General features: G+C 43.7%; 1 protein-coding gene across 3 annotated transcripts; it reads right to left on the bottom strand.

Annotated features, from left to right (window-relative positions):
- Positions 1-483: 483 nt before the first annotated feature.
- On the bottom strand, positions 484-26,744 carry LOC108919177 (beta-1,4-galactosyltransferase 3). 3 transcript variants are annotated; one of them, XM_018726970.2, is made up of 9 exons: positions 26,505-26,744; positions 20,033-20,121; positions 18,558-18,661; positions 17,041-18,368; positions 15,009-15,244; positions 7,613-7,800; positions 6,033-6,155; positions 3,612-3,716; positions 484-2,775 (listed from the first exon to the last, which is right to left on the bottom strand). In XM_018726970.2, exons 4-9 carry the CDS (start codon positions 17,294-17,296, stop codon positions 2,535-2,537), a joined length of 1,149 nt encoding a protein of 382 aa, XP_018582486.1. In that variant the 5' UTR covers positions 17,297-18,368; positions 18,558-18,661; positions 20,033-20,121; positions 26,505-26,744; the 3' UTR covers positions 484-2,534. The 3 variants fall into 3 exon arrangements, with proteins under 3 accessions (XP_018582486.1, XP_018582485.1, XP_018582484.1); XM_018726969.2 differs by lacking the exon at positions 18,558-18,661; XM_018726968.2 differs by lacking the exons at positions 18,558-18,661; positions 20,033-20,121.

The following is a 26,744-nucleotide window of genomic DNA, read 5'->3' as shown; positions in this document are numbered from 1 at the left end:
AACTAGGAGGAGGAAGGGAGCCAAATAATGGTTTTATTGGTACTACAGAGGAAGGCCGAGAAGCTTCTAGCACCCTGCCTAGTTAACATTGTAGGTATCAAGAGCTGGGAGACCATAAATCCATACCCCCTGGCTGAGAGCTCCAGCAAGTCTAAGAAATCAGACTAAGGATCTGGGGAGGAAGGGAGTTCCCTCTCTCTGTGAATAATATGAATTTTATTGTGTTTGTTACGGCTAAGTGTGTATGAAGGAAGGTTATTGCTGATGGGATTAATTAGGTGGTAATTGTCTGGTAAATCTAGACTTTCCTTGGTACCTTTTTTGTCTCCTTTATTCTGTATATCATCATCACTTCAGAAGTCCAAGAATGTCATCAAGTGTGAAGAATGATTTTTGGACATGGAAAACAAGCTAGCATATTTTAAACCTTGTTGACCTACATTCTCTTCACTTGGGGTGCAAAGATCCAACACAGTTTCAAAAAACACACACAGGCATCTTGGTATTCATTTTTTTTTTTTTACTATTAATAATAGTTTTAAGGCCACTCTGGACTGTGCAGACTTTTTGGAAGAGAAGGAAAGAAACTAAAATGTTCTACATTGTCCTGCTAAAGAGACACACTGCCCTTCTGAGAGCTCAAACTGCTGTTGGACCAGCCCCAAACTGTACCCCCAGTCATTGTCATATGGTATGATCGGGTCAAGCAACAGACACAGTGGCATCTCTGTAATGTGGTAAAGTAAGGCTACAGGACAAGATTGACAGAAAGGCTCATGAATATTCACAATATTTTCCTGAACCCATCCTGAGAGATTAGGTACTAATAAAACACTACTATGGGCACTGCTTCGGTACTTTCTTACATGCATATCTTGGGCAATGTAATGTGACAGATTCCAGCCCAAGCACATTCTTAGTGAGAGAGTGGAGATCAGTGTTCCCATTTTACATTTGTATGGTTCCACCCCAAGCTGACAGGAACTGCATCCATGAATGAAGGTTACCATCTTCATGCATGTGACCACAGTGCATTCCTTGCTGTTCCTATCAGAGAGCAATACCCAGTTGACCACACTCGCAGGCTACTCATAAGAGGCTGCATTATCTTTGGCTTCAGTGCGACAAACCTTGGACACTCTCTCTACAGGCACATGCCTTCTCCTTCTAGTTCAATGCAGAGGTTGGGACCACAGCTCTTTCACATTCCACTTAGTGCAGTCTCCCTGCTGTCAAGTTTATCTCTAAAAACTGTTTGGGATCCAGCTTCCTCTCCTGTGGTCTCCCCTTTCATGTCACAGGGCTCCCCATCAGGAACCAACTACATTTCCCTGTGGTCAGTGCTGCTCATATTGGGACAGCTGAGAAGCAGCAGAGAGCCCAGAACACATTCTGGGGCATCCAGTATGGAGCAGACCCATGGGCAGTTAGGGACTACCAGCAGATGCTCAGTCGTTTCAGGAAAAGCAAAGGAGCCCCTAGTTTACACCGATTCCCTTGTTCCCACTATTCAAAACCAACTATTCAATGCAAGACTGAACTGTGACAGCATTGAAAAGGCAAAGGAGCAGCACTGCATGAAAACAGACACAGATGGTTCTCACAAAAGGCAGTGAGTTTGTCATCCGTTCTGTTGAACAAAGGCAAATTAACGTACAATTTTACAGATGAGCAAAAAGGGCATAAATGAAAAGTAAAAAGGTACGATTAGTGTTGTGCAAGGCAGTAGTGATTGTGATCATCTTCTGAGTCACAATGTAGAGTATAGCTGTAGATGAGGACTGCTGTTGAGAAAAAAACAATACTGTACAGATATGAATTCTGGGTGTACTTTATAGTCATTTCTTTTCTGTGTGTCAAAATACCTGAAAAAATATAGCAGTCCTGTTACTTTCATATGAAAATGAGCAAATACCAGTCTTAGAGCACTTTAAACGTGTGATACGTGCCACTGTGACACTCAGGTAAAATTTTAAATCTAGAATCTGAAAACAGACAAGTGACACTAAAGGGACCTGTAAGTACTGGAAACCAGTGCTACCACCACAATCTGGACCCAAAACAAGAAGTAAGAGACAGGATGACAATCTGGACAGGATGAGAGCTAAGGCAACAAAGGCACAAACAGCCTTCTTAGAGCTGTGGATATGATTTCACGCCCTGTCTTTTCTGCTTCATTTGCACTATTAAAATGCATGGAAAAAAGTCCTCATAGTAAAAAAGAGGTGAGCTGAAACTGGAGTGTGCACAATAACATGGACTGGGCTCTGGAGTGACATAACAGCGTTATTATAACAGCACAACGGCCAACCTCCTCCTCCATTTGGACCAGTCACAGAAAGCCAAAGAGTCATGGGTTAAAGTGCTTCTGGTGATGATGTTTAGACTGATGAGTCAGACTGCAAGGGCAAAAATCGATAGAGAGAAGGGGCAAAGAGGGAGGCAAATGGTGGAAAATATCAGTTCACTTTCTTAGGCCCTTTCATTTCCAGTTATATTTGCTTTCTGTAAAGGAGCACGATGTGGAGGATTGCCTATGAATTTGTGCTCCTGACTTTGCTGATGGAAGTTTCGACGTGACTTTCTGGTTGCTTCACAGGAGATGGCGCCTGCGTGGGGGCCTTGGAGTTGAAGGGCTGGAGGCCTTTCTGAGTGCCAACGTTGACAGTGATGTTGGTGTAGAGGGGCAGGTACTCTCGTGACAGAACCTCATACTGCACGCTGTTCATCCCATCATTCCTCCATGTGTGCCTGGTCTTCGCCAACATGTTGAACCTGACAAGAGCAGGAAAACACATGAAATGCACTTCCAATGTACAATTACAGCCTGAGACAATGTGAATAGGAAAAGAATTTAGGGTTCGCATAATCAGTCATTGTCATTTGACTCAAAGAATGACTTTAACTAACCTACACAGCCAATTAATTAATTACAGGTAGTCCTAAACTTACAACATATATGACTTAAGACAACCCAGACTTACAACCATCGTACCTTTGATCTTACATTACTTTCAGCTCCAAACGTTTGGTCAAATATCTAACATTGCCCACCTACTGCAGGAGAATACTGGCTGGCTGTGCTACCGTAAGACACCAATATTTGTTATTGCTTGGGTCTTAGCAGCCATTGCATTTTGTTCACAAAATGTTTTACTTACTTTTACTTAAAATAATTAGAAAGCAAAAATGTGAGTATTCTGATGGTGCAGAAAAGAAAAATAAAGCAAGTTTATAAATGAAAGTTTAAATAAAGCAACATGAATATAATACAGTACTGTATTCTTTATTGGTATTTTAATATGAGTAATGTGTGAAATTAGTGTAAAAAAATATAACAATTCCCTATCATACAACATAGCATTCATGGGTGTTTGCAATAAGGCTGCTGGAACGGAATTTGATCGCACGTTGATGAAAACACGTACCGGCATCTCCTGCAGCCCTCAATGGTCATGACGGCCCATCCTTAGGTGTAAACTATGCACAATTGCACATTTCACAGTATATCAAAGGGCTGTCATAATAACCTGATTTGGGGTTATTTATTATAATATTAGAGTTTTTTTTAGCGCATGTGCTGGATACGGATAGAAGCAGGCATGCCATACCTTCGGGGGTTTTCTTCGTTTCCCTTGTCCAGCTTGTGTTTGATCATCTTATAGCGGCCCACAGTCAGAGATGGCCGAGATATCAGCATCCCACTCAGGGACACTCTGCAAGAGGCAAAGAGAAAAAAAGAGAGGGGAAGTAAAGGGCAAGAGGAAGAAGGTGAGAGGGAAAGGGTGGGGGAAGAGTTGAGTTAGGCCATTTTTCCCCCATGTTTACCAAGGGAAAACAAGCTGTAATACCATGGAACTAATCCCTGAAGATAAATCAGCCCTGGAAATAAAAAACCTTCTGGATCAGCTGACACTCTAATACAAACTTTCGAACACACACATTTCTGAACCGCTTGTCCCATACGGGGTTGCAGGGAACCGGAGCCTAACCCGGCAACTGAGGGCGTAAGGTTGGAGGGGGAAGAGAACACACCCAGGATTGGACACCAGTCCATCGCAAGGCACCCCAAGTGGGACTTGAACCCCAGACCCAGGGAAAAAATTTTTTATGTATTAATTTTTATGTATGTATTAATTTTTTATATATATATACACACACACACACACACACATACACACACACACACACACACACACACAATTATTAATTTTTATAAATAATATTATTATTATATTACATGTCCTCTTTTCATCTCCTCTTCTAATTTCTCTGCACTGGCTTCCTATAGCTGCCCGAATCAAATTCAAGACCCTGGTTATTGTCTACAAATGGATCAATACAACTGTTCTCAGCTCTTCGCTCACCTACTTCTGCTCGCTTGGTGGTCCCATGCACGAAAGGTAAAGCACAGAGGTTCTCGCTTCTGGCTCCGTTGTGGTGGAACGACCTTCCCCTCTCACTCAGAACTGTGGAAACTCTGTCTACATTCAAGAAGGATCTGAAAACTCACCTTTTCTGGACCCATTTCGCCCAACATCTCTCCAGTTCATGTATGGTGTAAATGTTTATGCACCGTAACTTCATGAGCATCACCAGATAAAGCCTTTAATCAGCTGCTACTCCGGCACTGTATTTGCTTGTTTGTGTATCTTATAATATTTAAAAAAAAATGGCAGGAAGGTATCAGGTCTATTTGTCTATCCTGTGTTTTATGCACGTACTTGAATGATGAACATCGGTGTAGCAAGTGGTAGGTAAACTTGGTCTACTCGAGTCACATCTGCAGCTATGTCTCTTTCTCTTAATGTAATGCATAAATCGTACTTTTGCTGAGATGTACGTGTTGCTACTACTCTTATGCTTGCATTTGTATTAATGTCTGTTGCTTTTATAACAAAAGGCAACTTGTCACATAAATAAAGCGTTACTGAATTTCAGACACATACAAGTGGAGTCATCCTGTCCCTAAAGTCTGCAAGCAGCTTAGTTCTGGTTTGTGAGGAGGAGATGAGTGGGGCACCACGGCTCTAAAAAGCATAGACAGACAGACAGGCAGGAAGTGTGGTGTTCAAATTTATCAATCACAGAAATTTATTAATCATGGAAATTAAGTATGGTAACTGGTAATATTCCTTTGTACAGGTGGTCCCCAACTTACGATGGGGTTACGTTCCGTGAAACCCATCGCAAGTCAAAAATGCATTTAATACACCTAACCTATGGAAAATCATAGTCTAACATACGTGTAATGGCCATTATGGGCTTGCAGCTTTCATGCTGGGCAATTATCTTAAGCTTCTCCTCAAGAGTAATTGCCCTTCTTTTCTTCCTCTAACCAGTAGCACAAGACAGAGATGGGCGTTTCTGTGATATTATGGATGCACAAAACAACCACAACAGACTGGGAGATGTGGATCGCTGCCACTGCCCAGCATCGCCAGAGAGTATCGCACTGCATATCGCTTGCCTGGGAAAATATCAAAATTCAAAATACAGTTTCTACTAAATGTCTATCGCCAGCTCACCATTGTAACATCGAAAAAATCGTAAGTCGAGGAGCATCTGTAATGTGTTTTAAGCCTGTGCACTGTGTTATGAAAATGGAAAATCACTGTGGAACAGGCTGTACCAGGCACCAGGTTCAGTTGACCTGATAGAGGTCCTGCTTGCGTACCAAGACCAAATTATCAAAGTGCCTGTGAGCAAGGTCAGTTTAAGAAAAACTGGATGGTAGGGGTTGGATGTTTCTGTCTTTGGGCGAAAGGTTTTGAGAACAAAGAAAATTACTGAGACCAGAGAAGGGCACACCGCTGTTGTAACGCCTACAAATGTATTATGCATGAGCTTTGTAGAATAAAAAAAGGGCAACAGGGAACGATCAGGGAGACTCCCAACTTCTGTGGTTGTCCCTTCGGCCGATGTCGTGCAAAGTCTATATATGTCTGAGTATATTTCTTTGTGGGTCTCCTACTGCTGAACGGGAGAGAGGAAAATTTCTTTCACAGGAAAAAAGAAAACTGAGGCTTTACCTGAGTCCAATGTCATCATCCTCGCCACCCCAGCCCCAGTAGTTGTTGGGGAAACCGTTCATTCTGAGGTACTGCTGAGGGGTGAGGGCGGAAACACCTCCGAAATACATCTTATAGGGAAGCCTAAGGAAACAAGGTAGCAAGGAGAAAGAGAGATGAAAAACAGAAAGCAAGACAACAACTTGTGAAGACAACAGTGAGACATAGCGGAGAGGGTACTGTGTGTAAATGCCTTCAGGTGATCGTTGTTCCCTTAACAGATTTGGATGCAAAATATTCAATCCAGTTGTGAAAGAATGACACACACAAAACCAAGGCTGGGAACTAAAAAAAGAAAACCAGAACTTTGTAGTTATCTGCAAATGATGAGAGCAGCGCAGAGAAAACAACCTGTAGTATGGACTGTGAACATGATTTTTCTTCTGGAAAGTGGTTCCTACCTGTTACTATTGCACAGCATTCACGTGACTTACAGTTCTTATTACTGTGAACATTTTTTTAATCAACTTACCAAGCTTAGAATTGTATACTGTAATTTGAGCTTCAAGTTTTGAAGGTAAGCAGCAGGGCACTAACTGGCATCTCTATTAAACTGTCACACACTCAATAACCAGTCTGCTACGCTGATCTGTTGGCTTCCCATATAAAATTTTCATATTCGTTCATAGACTTTTTTCATTATCAAACAGTATATGTGCAATGCCAGGTCACAGTGCCCAGAGCCTTTCCCAGAAACATAGGACATGAGGCAGGGTTCATCCTGGACAGGGACGCTAGCCCACTGCAAGGCAAACACACCCCGCAATTCACTTAAAACACACCGTATGACTGCGAGAGGAAACCGGAGCACCTGAAGGAAACCCACGGAAACACGGATAGAACACGCAAATTCCGCTCTGCTGAGCTGAATTCAAACCCACAATCCAGAAGCGGAGGCACCAGTGCTATGAAGTGTACCATCATGCTGCCCTAACTTTGCACAGCTTTACCAAATTAAAGTGTTCAGCAAAGTGTGGTAAGGACTTCTTTTTAATGTGTTCAGCCTGAGGAAACTGTGGCACTCTTTATAGTAATGCTTTAATTTTCGGCAAGCTACATGCCAAAATTGCTGGTTGGGCTGGTCTATGCCCTACAATACGTTACACACAGCACTGACACTGCTGCAGCACAGATACACCCTGGACCTGCTCTACTCCACAGCCAAGTTTGAGAACTACACACCGGTGCACTGGAGTCCATTTCTCTAAAGCCAAGTATTTAATAAAAATGGGAAGAAACAAGGCAGTGAGCTCACTGGTTGGACCACTTTAAGAACAACTGTACAACTTGTACCAGGATGTCACACATGCACCCTTCGCTGCAAAAACCACATATCTCAACTTTGGTGTTCCCACAACTCTGTGGTTGGATAAAGAAGTGAAATCTAGTGCACAATGTTACAGCAGTCAAAAACATACAGTGGAAAACGGAGGATTTGGTGAGGGAGAGGAGGACGACACAGAAGGTTTTGGGAGGCAATGAGAGATGAAGAGATGCCCTCCAGGAGTTAACAAGGGGAGGTGAGTAAGGACGGAACTGACTTGTAGCCAAACTTGTCCATGGCAATGGCAGCATGCTTGGGGTGGGCTTCACAGGTGTAAGTATTGCGATCATCCTCAGGGATCAGGTCCACATCGTGGAAGAAAAGGCAGTCCCAGTCCTCCTCCCTCATGGCCTCCCGGAAGCCCACATTCATCAGCTTTGCCCGGTTGAACGTGTAGTTCCCAGCCTTTCGCAAGACAAAGAAACAGAACGATAATCACCATCATCATCACTATTGTTCTGTAGTTACACTTCAAAATGTACTTTTACACAACAGGGTGAGCGAGGTACCTCCATCAATAAAACAAAAGGACCCCTCTTGGAACTTAAAACCTGGGGGCATTTCTTAGAGCGGTGTATTAACGGAGACTCAAAGCCATGACACTTTTTAACACTAACCACTGTACCGTACTGCAGCAAGATATAATTAATGCTAATAATTCACTCCTTAACACTTACTTTACTTAGCAGACACGTTCCTCCAAAGCGACTTCCCATGAACACCATGTTGTGTCATCATCCTACACCTTATTCACCAAGGTGACTTACACTACTAGATACACTACTTACAATGGGTCACTCATCCATACCAGTGGAACTCTCTCTGTCACTCACATAATATGGGGAAACTTGAACAGCATGTCTTTGGAGTGTGGGAGGAAACCCACGTAGACACAGGTGAACGTGCAAACTGCCCAAATCCTGTGGCACCACGCAGGTGCTGTGAGAGCAACGCTACTTGCTGTGCCACCGTGCCACCCTCAAATCCTTAAATCCAATACCCCTAAACAGACTGAATTCAGACATCTTTACACCGTTTTCTGCAAGACAGTCTAACAATCACATTTTGTGCCTCTATCAGTACCTGTCAATTTATTTAAATTTTTTCAATGAGCATTGTTGTTTATATCTAGCCCATCACACCACACATTTCCCTCATTATTGCATTTGCTGTAATCCTGGTTCTTTTAGTATGTGGAGACATTTCTGTTTATAGTTTAGACCCAAGTGTAGAAGTAGATTTGAAGGCATACACATTCTACTTGTCCTTCTGTATCATTCTTTTTCATTTTGTTTGGAACCTTTGTTTACTGACATTTCTCTACTGATTGTTTTGACATGTTACATACCATCTTTGTGTTACTCCCACCATATTCTGTTATGACTACCATTTGGTATATCAACTTTGCTGTTGAACTAAACAGCACAATGCCATTTTTTCCTCAGATGACCTTCACCATATGCATGTCACAGCTTATGTAACACTCCTGCATACTGAAGAAGGCATTCCTCCAAGATGCATCCATGTTACAAAAATTAAAAACCAATCTCATTAAACTCCATGTGCTCTTCCATTTCCTTCCTAATTTTGTGTATACTAGGGGGATTTAAACACCCAAAATGTTAATTTGTTCTTTATACTAAGTGCATCTATTTCAATTACTGTACTACACAAGGATATATAAACCATTAACATGGATAATTGTATAATAGGGTTTTTTTTGTTTTTTTTTTATACAAATTCCCATTTTTGTTAAACCAATGCTAAGATAGAATGATAAAGTAAATACAGTACAGATTTTTAAAATATTTTCACATCGCATTTTTTCCACTTTCATTTATTCATTTAGTTGATGCTTTTCTCCAAAGCAATTTACAATGTTAAGGTTACAATTATTTACCCATTTATACAGCTGGCTAATTTTACTGGAGCAATTCAGAGTAAGTACCTTGCTCAGGGGTACTACAGCTGGAGGTGAGGCTCAAACCTGCGACCCTTGGGTCCAAAGGCAGATGTTCTAAACCACTACACTACCAGGTGCCCCATTTCTAAAGCTTCTCTTTTTTTCCCCCCCTTTTCCATGAAACCAGAATACTCACATTTTGGTTGCTAGCCACAGGTTTAAAAAATTCAAATACTGCATTACAATCACAAATGAAATGTTCTGTAAAGGTTAATGGTACATTCACTCAGTTCTGGTTGTTGCAAGTCGAGGACTACCTGTTTAAGATGAAAGAACAGATAAATGAACAAACAATGATAACGTTGATATTGGAGAAAATCAGCCGTCAGAATGACAAGTCAACTCAACATTTAATTCTTAGGATTCTTAAAATGATGTACAAATAGTTTCCTCATACATAACTCAGATTATGAAAACGTACATGAACATGTCATTTGCACCTTAAATGTCATATAACTCAAAAGAAACTCCTTATGAGAAACTTGATTTACTATACATTTACCACAAAAGCACAATGCTGCAGCAAGCAGTGGTGGGGCTTGACAGCTCCTGAGCTGTGGGTTCCACTTTGGGGCTAGTCTGTGCTGAGCTTCAGTGTGTTATGTTCGCATGCAGTTCCTCCTGGTGCTCTTGTTTCCTCCCAGTCAAAAGACACGTGTTTCAGGTGAACTGGGAAGTGTTAACTGTGTACACCGTGCATAAATGAATGAATGAGTGAGTGTGCGCACATGAAGTAGCCTTACAGTGGACTGATATCCCATCCAAGGTATACCCTCCTCTTGTGCTGTGCTTCTGGGATAGGCTCCTGACCATTTTGAATATGTTATCTATTTTTCCCTATTTACATTAACAGTAATTAAAAGTTACACGAATTCACATTACAAGGAAATTTTACATTTTCAGGAACAAATTATGGTCATCAGGAAAGGTACAAATGTACTTAAAGTGTGCATTACAAACAATTGTAAATAAGGATGAAAATGCAAAAAAGGACGGAGTACATTTGCAGCTGGTGAACTGAACAAGCAAAGGGTAATATTACTATTTTTACTACTGTTTTGAAACATCCTGCAGAAGTGAAACTAACGGAATACAGAGAGCAACACAAAGCATTTGCAGAAGAACATTTAGAAAAACGGTTAGGGAAGAAAAAAGGCTGTGGAACAACACAGGTTTGCACCAAAGAGTGATGGCCAAATATCATCCTGTAATCACAAATCACACAGTGTGAAATGCTACATTAAACCAGAATAATACATTTTACTTGATGGTATATATTCACATTCAACAATTTTTACAGAGAAACTGCAATACAAGAAAACTTCATTTTTGGTGTTTGAAGTACAAGCTACCTTCACTTAACATCACTCATTTCCTGAAAACCCAATTGTCAAGTGAAGTTTCTGCAAGTTTCTCTTCTTTCTCAGAGCTCATTCTGTCACAATAGAGGAAATACCACCAGAACACAATGGCAGAATACAAGCAAATTCTTTAGAAGCAGCTTTGCAACCACACAACTAGTGCATTATGGGTAATGTGTACCCAGAATGGGGGTATAACATTGCACAATTCAAAATATCAATAGTGCTTCGTTAGTGTTCACATTACAGTGATAAAACAGGACGTTATGTGATAAAGTGGTAGGAGAAATTGAGGCATGCAAAAAAACGTTAACAGATGTTAAGTAAGGAAATGCTGTAAATGTAAATTCTCCATGTTTAAGCCTGAAATACCATGCATTGCATGTGTTGACCATTTTATATATTTTTTTTTGCTCAATTTCATGAAGGGTGTCAATAATCCTGGAGCGGACTGAATATAAGTGATGCCATTTTGTCCAAGGCGACACGACCATGTTCGTGTATTAAACTTCTTACATTTCCATTTATTCATTAAGTAGATGCTTTTCTCCAAAGTGAGGTACATCTCAGAGAATAATACAAAAAAGCGCAAATCAACAGGAGGCGATTTGGAAATAGACAAGTGATTCTTGAGTACTGTTGTCTCATACTACAGTAAAAACATGTATGCACCATACTATGGATCATACTCCGAGTAGCTGCATTTAGGTTTTTTCTTTTTAAATTATTAAACGGATATATAGGACACATTTATCGAGCACATAGTAGACTGGGAAGAAGTGAATCCGAAAGAGGTGAGATTTGAGGATTTTTATGACTGACACTTTTTCACGCAGAAGTGTTCCAGTTGGAGTTCTCTGCAGTGCTACAGCAGGAGGGAGAAAGGTCTTCTCTCGGTGAGGTCTGGGCTCAAGGGAATACAGTAAGCGGGCACACACTGCAGATGGGAGGCACACAGTGCAGCTCTGCCAGACAAATGCACCGAGAGACCAGTATGGGGCAATGTGCCTCCAACATTCCCTCCACTTGGAAAGAACCCAGCGGGGCAAACAGAGGCAGGGTTGCTGAGGTCACACCTGTGTGTTAGTTTTTGCTGCCCTACTGAAATATTTTCCATCTAAGTGCATTACTCCCTTTGATGACTGCTACTGACTTCTGAACATGAATATCATCTTTATGGTACTTGGCACCATATCTTCCTGAGTCATAACTGTGCTTTTATGTTTTGTGCTGAAAAAAAAATGCTTATTCCTTATGATCGTGGGACATTTAAAGGTACTACAGTTAAAGTTACAGCTTCTTAACACATGGAATGTCACCTCACTGGGGGGAAAGGAGCCAGAACTGGTGCAGAAGGTTGAGTGATACCAACTAGATATAGCTGGGCTCACCTCCACTCACAGTGTCGGCTCTGGAACCAAACTCCGATAGGGGGTGATCTCTCTCCTACTGAGGAGCTGCACAGCGTAAGAGGTGCCAGGCGAGCGTGGGGATACTCACAAGTCCCCTGCTGGCTGCCGTACAGTTGGAGTTTGTCCCGGTGGACGAAGGGGTCGCCTCAATGGGACTTAAGGTCACAGAGAGGAAAACTCTGACTGTTGTGTGTGCTTATGCACCAAACAGCAGTTCAGCATATCCAATCTTCTTGGAGAGAGTGGGTGAGGTTCTGAACAGGGCCCCACCTACTGACTCCATAGTCCTGCTGGGGGACTTCTACGGACTGGGAAATCTAGAGGGGGGTGATTGGGAAGAATGGTTTGCCCAATCTAAACCCTAATGGTGAAATGTTATTGGACTTCTGTGCTAGTCATGGTTTGTCCATAACAAACACGATGTTCGAACACAAAGGAGGCTCATAAGTGTACTTGGTACGAGAGGTCCTCGGGCCAAAAGACAACAAAGTCAATCACTGACATTTCATCTGACTTGAGGTCACATGTTTTGGACACTCGGGTGAAGAGAGGTGCTGGGCTGCCAACCCGATCACCATCTGGTGGTGAGCAGGATCAGATGGGAGGGAAACCGAAAGAACAGACCCGATGGACGCAGGTGTATCGTGAGGGTGTGCTGGGAACGACTGTCGGAGGACCCTGTCCGGAATGATTTTAACTCCCATCTCTGTGAAAACTTCCCTCAGGTCCCAGAGGAGGTAGGGGATATGGAATCTGTGTGCTGAGACAGGTGGAGAAACTGACTTCAAATGAGAACACTGTCGGGAGATGGAAGGAACACTTTGAGGAACTCCTAAACCCGAGAGTTATGCCTCCCTTACAGGAGTCAGGACCTGAGGCTTCCAGGGTAGCGGAGTCCATTTCCCTGGTGGAAGTCACTGAGGTAGCTGGAAAGCTCCACAGGGGCAAAGCACCGAGGGTGGACGAGATTCGCCCAGAATGCTTAAGGCCCTGGATGTTGTGGGGTTGCCTTGGCTGACACACCTCTGCAATGTTGCATGGACCTCGGGGAGAGTGCCTTTGGATTGGCAAACTGGGGTTGTGGTCCCTATCTTTAAGAAAAGGGACCGGAGAGTGTGTGCGAACTACCGGGGTATCACACTTAGCCGCCCTGGGAAAGTCTATGCCAGGGTGCTAGAAAGGAGACTCTGGCCAATAACTGAACCTCAGGTTGAAGAGGAACAATGCGGTTTCCATCCTGGCCCTAGAACAGCGGACCAGCTTTTTACCCTCTCACAGAAAATTGAGGGGGCATGGGAGTTCGCTAATCCAGTCTATACATGTTTTGTGGACTTGAAGGCCTACAGTTGTGTTCCCCGAGAAATTCTATGGGAGGTTCTCTGGGAGTATGGGGTGCCTGGGCCACTGCTGTGGGCCATTCGGTCTCTGTACACACACAGCGAAAGCTGTGTCCGCATACTCGGCATTAAGTCAAGCCCATTCAAGGTGGGTGTTTGACTCCGCCAAGGTTGTGCCTTGTCCCCACTCCTGTGTGTGGTTTTCATGGGGAGGATATAAAGGCGCAGCCGAGGTCAGGAGGGCATTCTACACGGGGGCCAGAAGGTGACATATCTGCCTTTTTTTTTTTTTACAGATGACGATGTCCTTTTGGCACCATCATACGAATGCCACCAGCACGCACTGGAATGGTTTGCAGCTGCGTGTTACGCAGCTGGTATGAGGATCAGAACCTCCAATTCTGATCCCATGGTTCTCTCACAGAAAAGGATGGCATACCCCCTTCAGGTAAGGGGAGAGAAATTGCCTCAAGTTGAGAAGTTTAAGTATTTTGTGGTCTTATTCACGATTGAGAGAAGAAGAGAGCATGAGATTGGCTGCAGGCTGGGAGCAGCAGCAGTACTAATGAGGTCGCTGTACCGGACTGCACAGGTATGCGCCACTTAACAGCAGGGTTACATTCTGTGAAACCAGTCGCAGTTCGACTTCATCATTGAGCGAACACCATGGAATGTACAGTATTGTCTTACATTACAGAACTTTAAGTAGAAAGAGTAGTCTAAAATAAAAGCTACTGTACAGTAAATACATAAACCAGTAACAGTTGTTTATCATTATCATGTATTATGTACTATACATAATCGCATATACTTTGGCAGCGCAGTTGGTTTGTTTACAAAACACACTTAAAACATGTGAGCGATGCATCACGTTACCACCCATACAATGGCTACGACATCGCTTTTTGACAGGAATTTTTCAGTCCATTATATTTTTATGGGACCACCATCGTATATGTGGTCCGTCGCTGCCCAAAACATCGTAAAGCGGCGCATACCTGTAGTGGTGAAGAGGGAGCTGAGCCATAAGACAAAGCTCTCTATTAACCAGTTGGTCTGTCCCCCTACGCTCACCTATGGTCATGAACTCTGGGTAATGATCGAAAGAATAAGATTGCGGATATAAGCGGTTGAAATGAGTTTTCTCCACAGAGTGGTGGGACTCACTCTCCGTGACAGGATGAGGAGTTCGGTCATCCAGGAGGAAGTCAGAAAATAGCCGCTACTCCTCCGCAATGAGAGGAGTCAGTTGAGATTGTTCAGGCATCTGGTAAGGATGCCCCCTGGGCACCTCCCTTGGAGGTATACCAAGCACGGCCAACTGAGACGAGGCCCCAAGGTCAGCTGAGGACCCGCTGGACAGATTATATCCCCCACTTAACCTGACAATGGCTGGGATCCCCCAAGTTGAACTGGAGGAAGTTGCTAGGGACAGGGACGTCTGGGCTTCTTTGCTCTCCCTATTGCCACCGCGACCCTAGCTGGACAACCATTCAGGAAAATGGAATGGAACAGTTAAAGCAATTTGGAACTGGGTTACCTGGTGGATGATATAGATGCCATAGTTCAGCTGCTGCCGCTGCAGGAACGGGTGCAGGTAGTACAGCAGGAACTTAAGGTGCTGCTCCCGGTTCCTGTGCGGGATGATGATGGCGGTGCGGTGGTGCGACTCACAGTTTGGCGGCCGGTAGCGGCCGCCTCGCACCACCAGTGGGTTCTTCCTCTCCACTTGAGCGAGGGTCAGGCCGGATGGGAAGGTCACGTGGAAAGGGCCGTCTAAAAGGATGACAGAGGAGGTGAGGGCACATATCATCATTCGGGAGTATGGGAGAACCCAGGTAGCAGGCTGCTTGTTGCTTTATTGAATTATGACCTGAAGTGGGAGCCCCACATAGACTCCATTGTGAAGAAGGCCCAGCAGAGGTTGTACTTCCTTCACCAGCTGAGGAAGTTCAACCTGCCACAGGAGCTACTGCTGCAATTCTACTCTGCAGTCATTGAGTCCGTCCTCTGCACCTCTATAACTGTCTGGTTCGGCTCAGCTACGAAGTCAGACATCAGAAGACTGCAGCGGATAGTTCGGACTGCTGGAAGAATCATCGGCACATCCCCCCCAGCTCTCCAAGAACTGCACTCGTCCAGAGTCAGTAAAAGGGCGAGCAAAATCATTCTAGACCCCTCACATCCAGGCCACTTCCTCTTCGAACCCTTGCCATCTGGCCGGCGCTACAGAGCACTGTGCACCAGGACAGCCAGGCATAAGAAAAGTTTCTTTCCTCAGGCCATCTACCTCATGAACACCTAAATCTCTCCCCTAGAGAGTAAACTGTGCAATACATAATGCTATTTATATTTATAACTATTTATCACATTTCTCTTACTCACACTCCCTTGCATTTGTATCTAGTGACTATTTTTGTATATTGGGTACTTTATATTTTTAAATATTTTTTATCCCTTGCTCACATACTCTATCTTCTCACCTGTCTTGTCACTGTCATTCTGTCTGTGCTGTGGTAGTTCCTGTCACCAAGACAAATTCCTTGTATGTGCGAACATACTTGGCAATAAAGCTCATTCTGATTCTGATTATGTCCGTCAAGGAGGACAAGTATGCTGTTGAATGACAGCTCTGTAACAATAAGACACATCCATCCCTTCCCAACCTCACCTGTGTGGCTGGGGCATCTTTATTTTTCAGTCGCAAAAGACTAATTGTACTGAATTTGCTAATGACTGCATTCAATTAAAAAAAGAAAAGGAGGAGGTGCTTATGGGCCACAGTTTAAGGTTAACACTATATATCGGGTTCCTGATCCTTAGTTGCTGCAGACTACTAGGTTTAGGATTTCAAATGGCCAGGGGACAACAGTGAGTTATTTCCAAGGGTTTAATTCTTATTGCAGGGAAAAAGACAAGCAGGATATGAGATATAGGTTTGGAAAAGAAAATTACGGAAATACACAGGATATATAATGTATTCCTCCTTTCTGTATAATGTATACAAAAAATTGTATTTACTAAATGCATTCCTGCAATTTGAACTATTGAATGCTGAACCATGAAGTACTTTGGGGAATTTAGAAATCAAAGCAGAAAGTCTTTAGTCTTCGATGCAATCAAAGGTGATGACTGCTTAGGATCCTGTTTTATTACAGGGATTTAAAGTACTTCCTTGCCATATTTTATAGCTATAATCATGCAGTTAGCAAAGCCATGAAGCTCAACACTTGTTTACTTGTCTCCTCCTTCTTACATAATATTACTGCATCGCAAAGAGGCAAATACAAGGGCCACATTAACCTTGACAAAAATACACTACAAAATCTATAAAAGGTAATATGAGCGAGGCAAGCAGCGAGAACACAGTAGACAAGTTCAGGTGCAGAAATATGACAATATGACTGTTGCAGACGTAAGATGATAATGAGCAGGCAGTATTAAATAGAATGATGGTCTGTCTTCTCAGACCACACTCGCGCTCTTCTGTGACGTGTAGCACCGTATTGTGTTGCATGGTGGATGGAGGGGTGTGTGTCTCAAAGCAGAGCGAGACATGACGGCACACTTACTGATCAGGGGAGATTTCTGGGGGCAGTAAGGTAAGCTGTCCTCATTTGCCAGGCCCTTGGTCAGGAGCGACAGGTTGGCATACACGTCTCGCACCGTCTGGTTCCGCACGGAGCCTCCAGCATCTCCCCTCCGGAAAATCCGGAAAAAGTACGTAACCCTCTTTTGGTAACCCTCCCTGGAGAGCAGCGCCATGACGACCAGTTGGATGCCCAGAATCATCACCAGGTATCGCCATTTAGACTGTAAATTTGACATGGCTTCTGTGCTGTGCTCCAGGTAGAAACAATAACAGTTTTAGAAAGACTGACTGATCACAGACTCTCTTTAAGATAACTTATCTTTGCTTCTGAGGTTGGACCCAAAAAAAATTGTGTTTAACACTTCCTGGCAGCAGCATTCCCTCCACTGAATTGCGTCAGACACTCTTTCCACACAGGTTATTCATTTGACTTGAAGGTGGATTTATGCTGGACCGTGTAATTGGCTGTATTAATCAGCCAATACCCAAGTCAAGCGCACAGTGCTGGAGAGGGTTCGACTGCACAGCTGAGCCAAAAACTATGCTGCCTCTGCGCAAAAAGGAAACTGAGTCTTGCTGCCTTGTAATTAAATTCAGTCTCCAACTTCAGAGCACTGGGAACCTGCCCTGTCAATACATAAAATTACAACTAACTTGATCATAAACAGTGAACTATGGGGGGGGAGAGGCACTTCAGGCAAGCTGGCTGAGCGTAGGTTTAAAAAAATATATATATAAATAAATAAAACAAATTGTTATGATGGGAACTGAAAAACAAATGAAAGACAAACTGATGTTTCCTCTATTTCCAGATCATTGTTGTGAGCATTCTGGTGCTCCGCTGGTTGGTGCCACAGCTCAAGAGGTACAATGCGAGTTGGTAGGACGCGGCATCACCGATGCAAGTCCCATCTAGCACCCAGCTGGATGCCACACTGCAGCCATGTCCGCCTCGGGGTGCCGTGCAGGAAAGTGCTTACCCCTTGATCTCACAGCAGCTCCCGCACCAACTGCTCAGGAGTGCAGAAAATATGGAATAACAAAAACAAACAAATATCTTTCCAAAAAAAAAAAGTTACTGACGCATTTACATTCGAGAGTGCCTTCTCCTCTGCGAGATTTATGGTGTCTGAACAACGCTTTCCAGAGTCCAGAAGAACCGTTGGCTTTCTTCAGAGACACAGATGGGGCAGGGGAGGGGGGTGCCTGTAGACCAGGGCGGTGATACACGGCTCTCCACTCAGCTCGCTATGGTGAGACACGACCCAGTGGCCGAGCCGTCCGCAGGATAGGGAAGAAGCAACAGCCCTGAAAAACAAGCAGTCCAACGTTACACACCATTCAGCTTTTAAACTCACGACTGCTAATCCTGACCGCAACCCTGATGAATCGAGAGTGCAAATGCTGTGGGTAGCCTGCGTGCCCAACAAACAGCTTGTGTTTGTTCTCATCTTTCCTAACATAATGCCTCCAGAGACTACACACATCCACACTTACTGTTTTTATCCCCTCCCGAACATGGATGCGTTCCCAACCCTCTGGCCCTGGAATTGACGCCAACTGTAGAGCCAGCAAGTGAGCCACAGCTTATGGAGAGAGACCTTATGCAAGTACATATTTACAGTTATTCATTTAGCAGATGCTTTGCTCCAAAGCCATTAACAGTGAATAACTAGTACTGCGCTCACACCTTTATTTAAGGTGAATCACTGTGTTACGCACACTGAGCTGAACTACTAACTGCCACCGTCAAAACCCACACTAAACAACATATGAGGCAGTCCAGCCATCTGTGTCACTTACACCAGCAGGACATTTGCTTGTCTCCAGTGTTTTTTTTATTTTTTAAGGAAAAAAAACATTTTGTCTGGAACTTTTTTTTTTATAGCCTTGAACTAGAATTCTGTACTCTATATATGACGACATTTCCCCATAACATTTGGAGAGGGGGGGGGGGGGGGGGGGGGGGGAATTTACTTTGCTGCATCTGGGACCCCTACATTTTCCGCCTTGGGTTCCAAAAACTGTTGAGCTAATGGCACCTCAACAACCCGGATTCATTCAAAGATCTATCCCCATCAGAATGCGGAGAGCAGAGTTAATCTGCCACGCTCTAATCTGGGTATCTGATCATCTGTGCTCCCAAATCAATTACCTTTCATTAAAACAGGCAGCCTCCACACGCTAATCCTAATCTGGGAGGCAGAAAACTGGGATGGGTGGATTGAGGGAGTGAGAGGGCAGTGGAGGAGGGAGCCATCAGGTGGCGTGCATGTGCTGGTCCGAGTGGTACAAGAGACGCTCGACACCAGTACCAGCTCCTGGTCTGGAATAACTTGTTGAGACACTCGCTGTTGCGGGTGGGACGAGCGTACAAGACCCCACTCCCATTGATCTGAGAAATCAGTTTTGTTACAGATCATGTATTCACCCCACACTTTTAATGTCACCCACCAACAAACCACATGTACCATGGTTTAGGGTCAAATACTGGTGTGTGTACACACGCACTCACGGAGACAGTCGTCACTGTGAGTGTGAGACAGAGAACGCGGGAGGGGGTCTGGGTAAAAGTTCCTCACACACCTGAGACCAACACCCAGTTCACACCACACCGGAAAAACAGGTTCACGAAAGAGTGCCCATTAATGCTTGAAGGAGAGCGAGAAGCACAGTTCATTACACTGTGGACACCAACACAGTCAAGGACACGGACGTCTCAGCTGATCTTGAAGGAAAAACCCGGGACCAGTTTTCTAACATTGGCTCCAACAGAAGTGCCACTACCACAAAAGTAATACCCCTGTATTTAAGAAAAAAGTTAAGTAAACCAAAAAGTTTGAGTCTCAGTCACAACTAATTACATTTATTTAACTGATGCTTTTCTCTAAAGCTATTTACAGTTTGCTTACTATGATTTATCCATTGACAGAGTGGTGTAATTTCTACAGAAGTAATTCAGGGAAAAGTACCTTGCTCAGGCAGAGGGATTCAAACCGCGATTCTTCAACTCTGAAGATGGTAACTCTAACCGTTATTCCACCTGTTGGCCCAAACCAACCTAGAAAGAGGTGATTAAAAACCAAATGAGAGAATCTAGTACAATGTCATCTGGCAATAAAATGGGTCCGTGTAGCTCTTCATCTTCATGATGCTTCAGTTGGACTTTGATATATCAGCTATAATGACACTGATTCTTTCAAGACTTCAGAACTACTTGGTTCGCTTTGCACTCCAATATGAGCCATGAGGCTCCGATGGACACAAACCCCACAAGCGGCAACACTGGAGCTACACACTCCTTTTCAAACTGTCCAGTAACGTTCCGCACCATGAGCTAATTACCAGCATTCTGCTGATCACCAACATACACACTTCTTACATTGGGAAGTAAGGAAGGTGATATAAACTATGCTATAAACTATAAACGTTGCCAAACTCACAGGGCTCTTAGTGGATTTCTCTGCATGGCTCTTAATGCCACAGCAAACACACTGCAGTTCCAAAAGCCCCTCTACCCCCACCGCTGTTATCCTCCCACATCTCCATCCCTTTATCCATCCATCCATCCATCGCTGCCCCCACCCCCCCCCCCACCACATAGGCTGCAGAGTCATCTGGAGGCCTTGCAGAAGTGGGACAGCTGCTTCTGACCACAGCTTACAGAGATCTGGAGATGGAGCCTTAAGCATGGTATTCATACCCACATGTTGCCCAATCTGCTGCAACTAGCAAGAGTGTGAAACACACAATGCAACCTTTGGGGAAAACAGGCAAATGGGGAGGTGGGTTGGTCAGAGATGCAGAATTATGCTGGGTGTATTTATAGATCATTAACTAGGGTGTGCGCACGTATTTGATTTCCAAAACATCTTTGAACCCAAGGTGTCCAGAAGGTGTGGTAAAGATTCTATGGTGGGGTGCTGCCAGAGTTTTATACCGCCCAGTGTAAACGCCATCAAATGGAGATCCGAGGATGATGCGCGTGGCAAAAGCAGCAGCGATTGCGAGCAAGTGGCTGGGTACAGCACAGAAGCAGAGAGGAGAAGAAAATATTTAATTCTCTTGAACATGTGGTGCACATCTGCCATATTTGTGAGAGTGAGTGAGCAAGACAGAGAGCCACGCAATGTTCATTTTCTGCCTGTCCAGGAAGCTTAAACACAGTGATATGGAGATCAATGGGAATGCCAATGGTAAAAGCCCCTTAACACACACTCATATTCAGCACAGAGCTTTCCAACAATCACATACCAAGTGTGAATGGCAGACGTGACATTCTTCTACAAGACTGTCCCTGACACCACTGGTGACTGGTGCCTTTGCTATAAGGAGAACTGTATTTTAGGTTGATGCCAACAGATTCATTCAGAGGCTACAACACTAACGGCTAATATCCAAAAGTTACGCCCTGGATTTGTGCATATCAGAAGTGCACATTTTAGCCTTGCTATTGATGTAGGAGGCAAGAATTAAGTAATTTTTCACCAATGGAGAACACTTAAGAACTGCAAAACAATTTGCTGTTACAAGAAAATCGTCCAAGAAAAATGTAAAGACCTGATGACATAGTGTCCTTGACTCTCAAACACAACTGGGAGCAGAAAGTCCAACTCGGTGCGCCTGTAAATCCAACCACATCACAATTAATAGAAGCTTAACAAAAACATCCCTCTATTTATTGACATGCTGGATCCTACAAACTCAGACAAAGCTATGATGAATTAAAAAATTCCCATGAGACTTATTACATTGTCATCAACTGTTTGTGCTCTGCAGCGTCATTGTGGCCCGTCTTAAAAATGGGCCATAAGGCAGGGCACACCTAACATGGGACACCTGTCCATTGCAGGACTTTTATTAAGCAATATGTGGATCATTTATGACCCTCTGTCCATTTCCATTGTGATTTGATCTCTATATAGCCAATAAAAGTAATAACAGATGTACAGATTTACTCACTGGGCAAAGCCTGTAAAACTATGGGCTGTAAGACATTTTATAAACTTTGAGCTACATTCAGATGAAAGCTAATTTTATTTTTAAAAAAATTTGCTGAAAATAATGCTGTCTCCACAAAGTCCTATTCAATGCCTTTCATTGACTGATTTATCCCATAAACACAAGCAATGTCCATCATCTTCTTAATGATCACCAACATTCCTGAACACCGGATAGTGGTAAATGCCGTGGGAGCGAAATGAATAACAGACATTCAACAGTGATTTTGTTTGCACGCATTTTGCTGCCGACTAATGGCTCAAAAACACAAACATGGATGACATTCGCTACTCCACTATTGTTTAAAAAGACAAATGAAACTAAAAATAATCCGAAAAAAAGTTTGAAAATTCCACAATGCGACTGCAGTGTACTTGGCAGCACTGAAAAACACTTACGAAACCTTTATTGCAAGTCACTCTTCTATTTGTCGTCATATTTATGGACACTCTTCTCTGTCTTTGTATGGCGGATTTGCAAATATTTTACAACCACTGGTCCTACAGGTAAAACTGGGCTTGGCTATTTGTGAGGAACAAAGAAACGAGAGATTTAAATGCAATACCTGCAGTTTCAATTCCGGGATTGCATCCTCTTGCACATTTTATGAATTACTCACTGCAGCAGTACTGTACACCAGGCCTCTGGGCAAACTCCATAGGGCAGAAAGGGCAGTGAGGTCAAGTGGAAACTAAAAAAGGGAACTTTTACAGGCACATTCCACTGCTCAGTGCAAAGAAACTGGGAGCAGGGCACAGAAGTGGTACCCAGGGTACCATTTGGTTGGCAGAGAAGCTGAGCAACACTCCCAGTGTTTCAGACAATGGGGTAAAAGCAGGAAAAGTAGTAAAGCAATGGGCATAATAATAAGAAGGTAAATATGGTTCCCCATATATATCTTTGCCCACACCAAGGAGGAGACTAAAGGGGAACTGGAGCAAGGACTACAGGATATTAAAAAAGACAGAGCCACGAAAAGGCATTGACAAGAATGAAAAGTATAATACAGGAAAGCGAAGCTTACAGATTCAAGAGTAAGAAATACACTCTCGAAACAAGACGATTAAGTCAACAAAGAAGATGGCAAAGTCCATCTGGAGCGCTGGAAAAAATGAAAAATAAGGGTACAGGGATGTCAGGAAGGACTGACATGATGATTTTCTTAATGTGACCCAACAATGTGCAGACAAGGGAAATTGTGCGTGCAACAATTGTGTGTGCAACTCTGCCGTAATCCTTGGCTCAAATCAACCTCAAATGTTACAGCATTAAGAAATTCCTGCATGTCTGAGTGGTTCACAAGTAGAAAATATAGTGCTCCCCCACCTTAAATACTGTATTCCTAACAAAACCTTCAGGGAGGTTTAAGACATAAAATGTAATAAGTAATAAAAGTTATTCAGTCCTATTTATGATAAAATATCACCTAATCCCATTAAAATGGACAATTATTTCAACATTAGTTGTTACAAGACAGTTTCCTTTCATTAATTACTCTATACCACTGTGCCCATCGACCTGTGCTCGTACAGTAATTCCCTGCAGTCATTCTCATCTGTTCACCAGAGCAACGTCTCTCACACACACACACACACACACACACACACACACACACACACACACACACACACAAAGGCAGGGCAATGTAGAGTCGCAAAATCATGTCTTCTGACTGTGAGAAGAAACCTGAGCATCCAAGGAAAACCAAGGCATATACAAGGAGAACATGCAAACTCCACACAGATTGAGCAGTGAACAAACCCACATCCAACTCAGGTGCTGCGAGGTGGCAGCACTATCCACCGCCTTTAGATGACAAGCTGCACACGTCTGCGCACACGCACACACAACTGCACTGTTCTCCATTACAGAAGCTGTAATATTTACTCATTTTGGTCTAACAGCAGGGAAGCTCTCCACCCCAAAATGTGAGAACAACAAGCCATGTTCTCCAGGTGTCCCTGAAGGTTAGTATGTCCGAGGGCAGACCATATGCCCACTTTCCTGATGTGCACAGCATGGTACATGTATTAATATGAACCTGCTGAAGAAGTGTCTGAGCAATGCTCAGCGTTGCCATTGTCACCCTAATAACAAAAACAAACTAGTATCTAAGCAATGTGAGCCTTCAGGGAGAGAAGGGAAGAAAAAACACCTTTAGATGACAAGCTGCAGATGTCTGCGCACACAAACACACACACACACAGAGTAGTCATCTGAACTTGGAGTTATTCTCCAGAAGTCAGCAGAAACAAACAGAAAACTCACTGTTCTGCTGCCACTGTTCTGTCAGAAACATCATTTCTTTATTCCATGCTGACTGCAACTGGGATTTGAATTTACAGTACATGTAACATTTTTTATGCAGATAAAAGCCCGTATCACTTATGAACCAGCTGAACCCGAAAGCTCAATACGATACAAACGTGTGCTCCTTTAAGTACTCTACTACTACAGCTCTGGATACCAGCAGCGCTCCAAGTCATCATGTGTATTAAACACAAACATGTGCAACCGCGTTGGGCCCATTGCAGTCTTAATAAAGACTTCAGGAAAGCATTAAGGGCAAAGCTCAACAAAACACAGATGTAAAAATGATAGAGTAATGAGAGAGAGAATCGCAATGAATGGAAAATTTATCACTTTCTCTGCACAGATTTTCTATAGGGCGCAACTAATTTTTAATGTTTAATAACTATTCAAAAATTACTAAAAAACACCTCTTTACTTTGTAATTATGTGTCAATGGCAAAAAAGGATCAACTCACACCATTTTGAAATAATTACAAACACAACAAAGTGTGGAAAAAGCAGAGAGGTCTAAATACTTCCCAAGGGCACTATGGGAAAGAGGTACGAGACAAAAAGTAAAAAGTTAAAGAATTATTAAGGGAGAAGCTAAACAAACTACCGATCAGTGGTCAGCTGAAGTGGGAAAGGTCAAAAGGTCATTAAAAGGGAGGAAATAAAGGACCCACCATACGAACGGTATGGAAACAAAGATATCTTCCTGAGTTGGAATAAGCTCCACAAGCAGTACCACAGTCCAGTATCCAGTTCAGTGGGCCTAAGCTTATTGATCCCACAGCAACTCAAGAGTTCATCAGAACATTCAAGAGTTCAAACAGAGCAGAGATCCGCAGCTGTGCGGAAATAAAAAAAAAAAAAAAAAAAATTACTAATAAACTACACTTGTAAAACCGATGAACAGAGTCCGAAGTTGTGCAAGAAAGATGATGTTAAATGATAAGCGGTGACATGCTAGCAGGAAGCACAGAGCTGCCAAATCCTTGTTTGCACAAGAAGAAAAATGTTTTAGGGACTATTTGCTCAGCCAAGAATGCATAGATAAGATGATGACAAGGTGCAGGACAGGTGTTGCGTTGGTGTAGAGGAGGTCCGGCCCTCATGCATCTGTTCAACACACACCTCCTAGCACCTGGTACCCTGACCGCACTGCTCTCAGCATAAACAAACACACCCTCATGTGTGTCGGCACAGCAAAACAGCGGGTGACCGTTACTCAGGTGATACGCACACACGGAGAGACAGAGCAGTCGAGATATACAGGCGTTACTATGTGCACCATACCCGGCAGCGAAAGACCACTTGCACAACTGGTCCCAGTAGATCCAGTAACACTTTGACTGCTTTGTTTGGTTCAAGTGTCCTTTTCCACACCGTGGTGATATAGGGAGGGAGGGGACAACAAAGCTGTTAAAAAAACAAGCACATAACACTACTGACCTGGTACTAGCCTTGTCAAATGAACACCAAATGTGAGGTCTGGCAGAAACACACACAGTTGGAGACCTTGTCTTGAAATTGGACGGTTTAGGAATTTCACAAATTCAAGTGCTTCACATCTCTAAAGGTACTAGTATTACTAGAGCATCATCATCATTACCACCACCAGTGAGTGAACAAACTCCAGACGGAAGCTCGAAAAAGGCCCAGCTCTGCCGCTCACGAGGGTGTTTTTACGTGTCGTTTTGTAAGAACTTTAGTTTCGAACGGCTTAAAGTGTGCAGCGGCTCGTGCGATACCGGGCTTAAGTGCGTGGATGTTCCACTGCTGATTTCGCACTTTCTCAGTCTCTGGCGCGCAGCTCCCATTTCTCCGCGCTCCATAAGGCGGACAGAAAACAAAAAGTCGAACGGGTCGAGAGCGCGGTGCTGCTATACTAGGGCCTCCTTCCTTCCTGGACACAGAATCGAAAGGCAAAATAAGCGGAAAGCCGGAATGAACACGGAACGTGAGAGCTCGCAGCGAACACACACACATACATACATACATACATACATACATACATACAAACACAGACAGAGCGAGCCAACGCGGTGGCGGCGCGCTGGTCTGGCACGAGGACGGTCAGGTCGCTCGCTGGGCTCCGGCTGTAAGCAGCGCGCTGCCTGCTGTCCGCTCGACGTTCGCCTTACTTACGTCCAATCGCGTGTCCTCGAGCCCCTCGGTTCCCTCCGTGTCCCGTCTCTGCCTGTTTCGGCGCCCGTTCCTCTCGTGTTCTTTCTTCGAGGGGATGGAAGTAATAGCTCCACTTTTCCATCCACAGGAAGTGATGTAGCCCACTGTGAGCGGCCCAGTTTGTGTGTGCGTGTGAGCGCGCGTGCGGGTGTGACTGATACTGAGTTTCCATGAAGCAACCACTTCAAACTCTCCGCCCAC

The sequence above is a fragment of the Scleropages formosus genome, chromosome 18, assembly GCF_900964775.1.
Source record: "Scleropages formosus chromosome 18, fSclFor1.1, whole genome shotgun sequence".
NCBI classification, from domain to species: domain Eukaryota; kingdom Metazoa; phylum Chordata; class Actinopteri; order Osteoglossiformes; family Osteoglossidae; genus Scleropages; species Scleropages formosus.
The sequence above is the reverse complement of the archived record's forward strand: the minus strand, read 5'-3'. Positions and strand labels throughout refer to the sequence as shown.

Coding starts and splice junctions, on each gene's coding strand:
- LOC108919177 (XM_018726970.2), bottom strand. CDS start 17,296: ATGTCAAATTTACAGTCTAAATGGCGATACCTGGTGATGATTCTGGGC. Junction 3,717..6,032: donor GATGATGACATTGGACTCAG/GTAAAGCCTCAG, acceptor TGCCTCTTGCAG/AGTGTCCCTGAGTGGGATGC. Junction 2,776..3,611: donor AACGAAGAAAACCCCCGAAG/GTATGGCATGCC, acceptor TGCTCTTGTCAG/GTTCAACATGTTGGCGAAGA.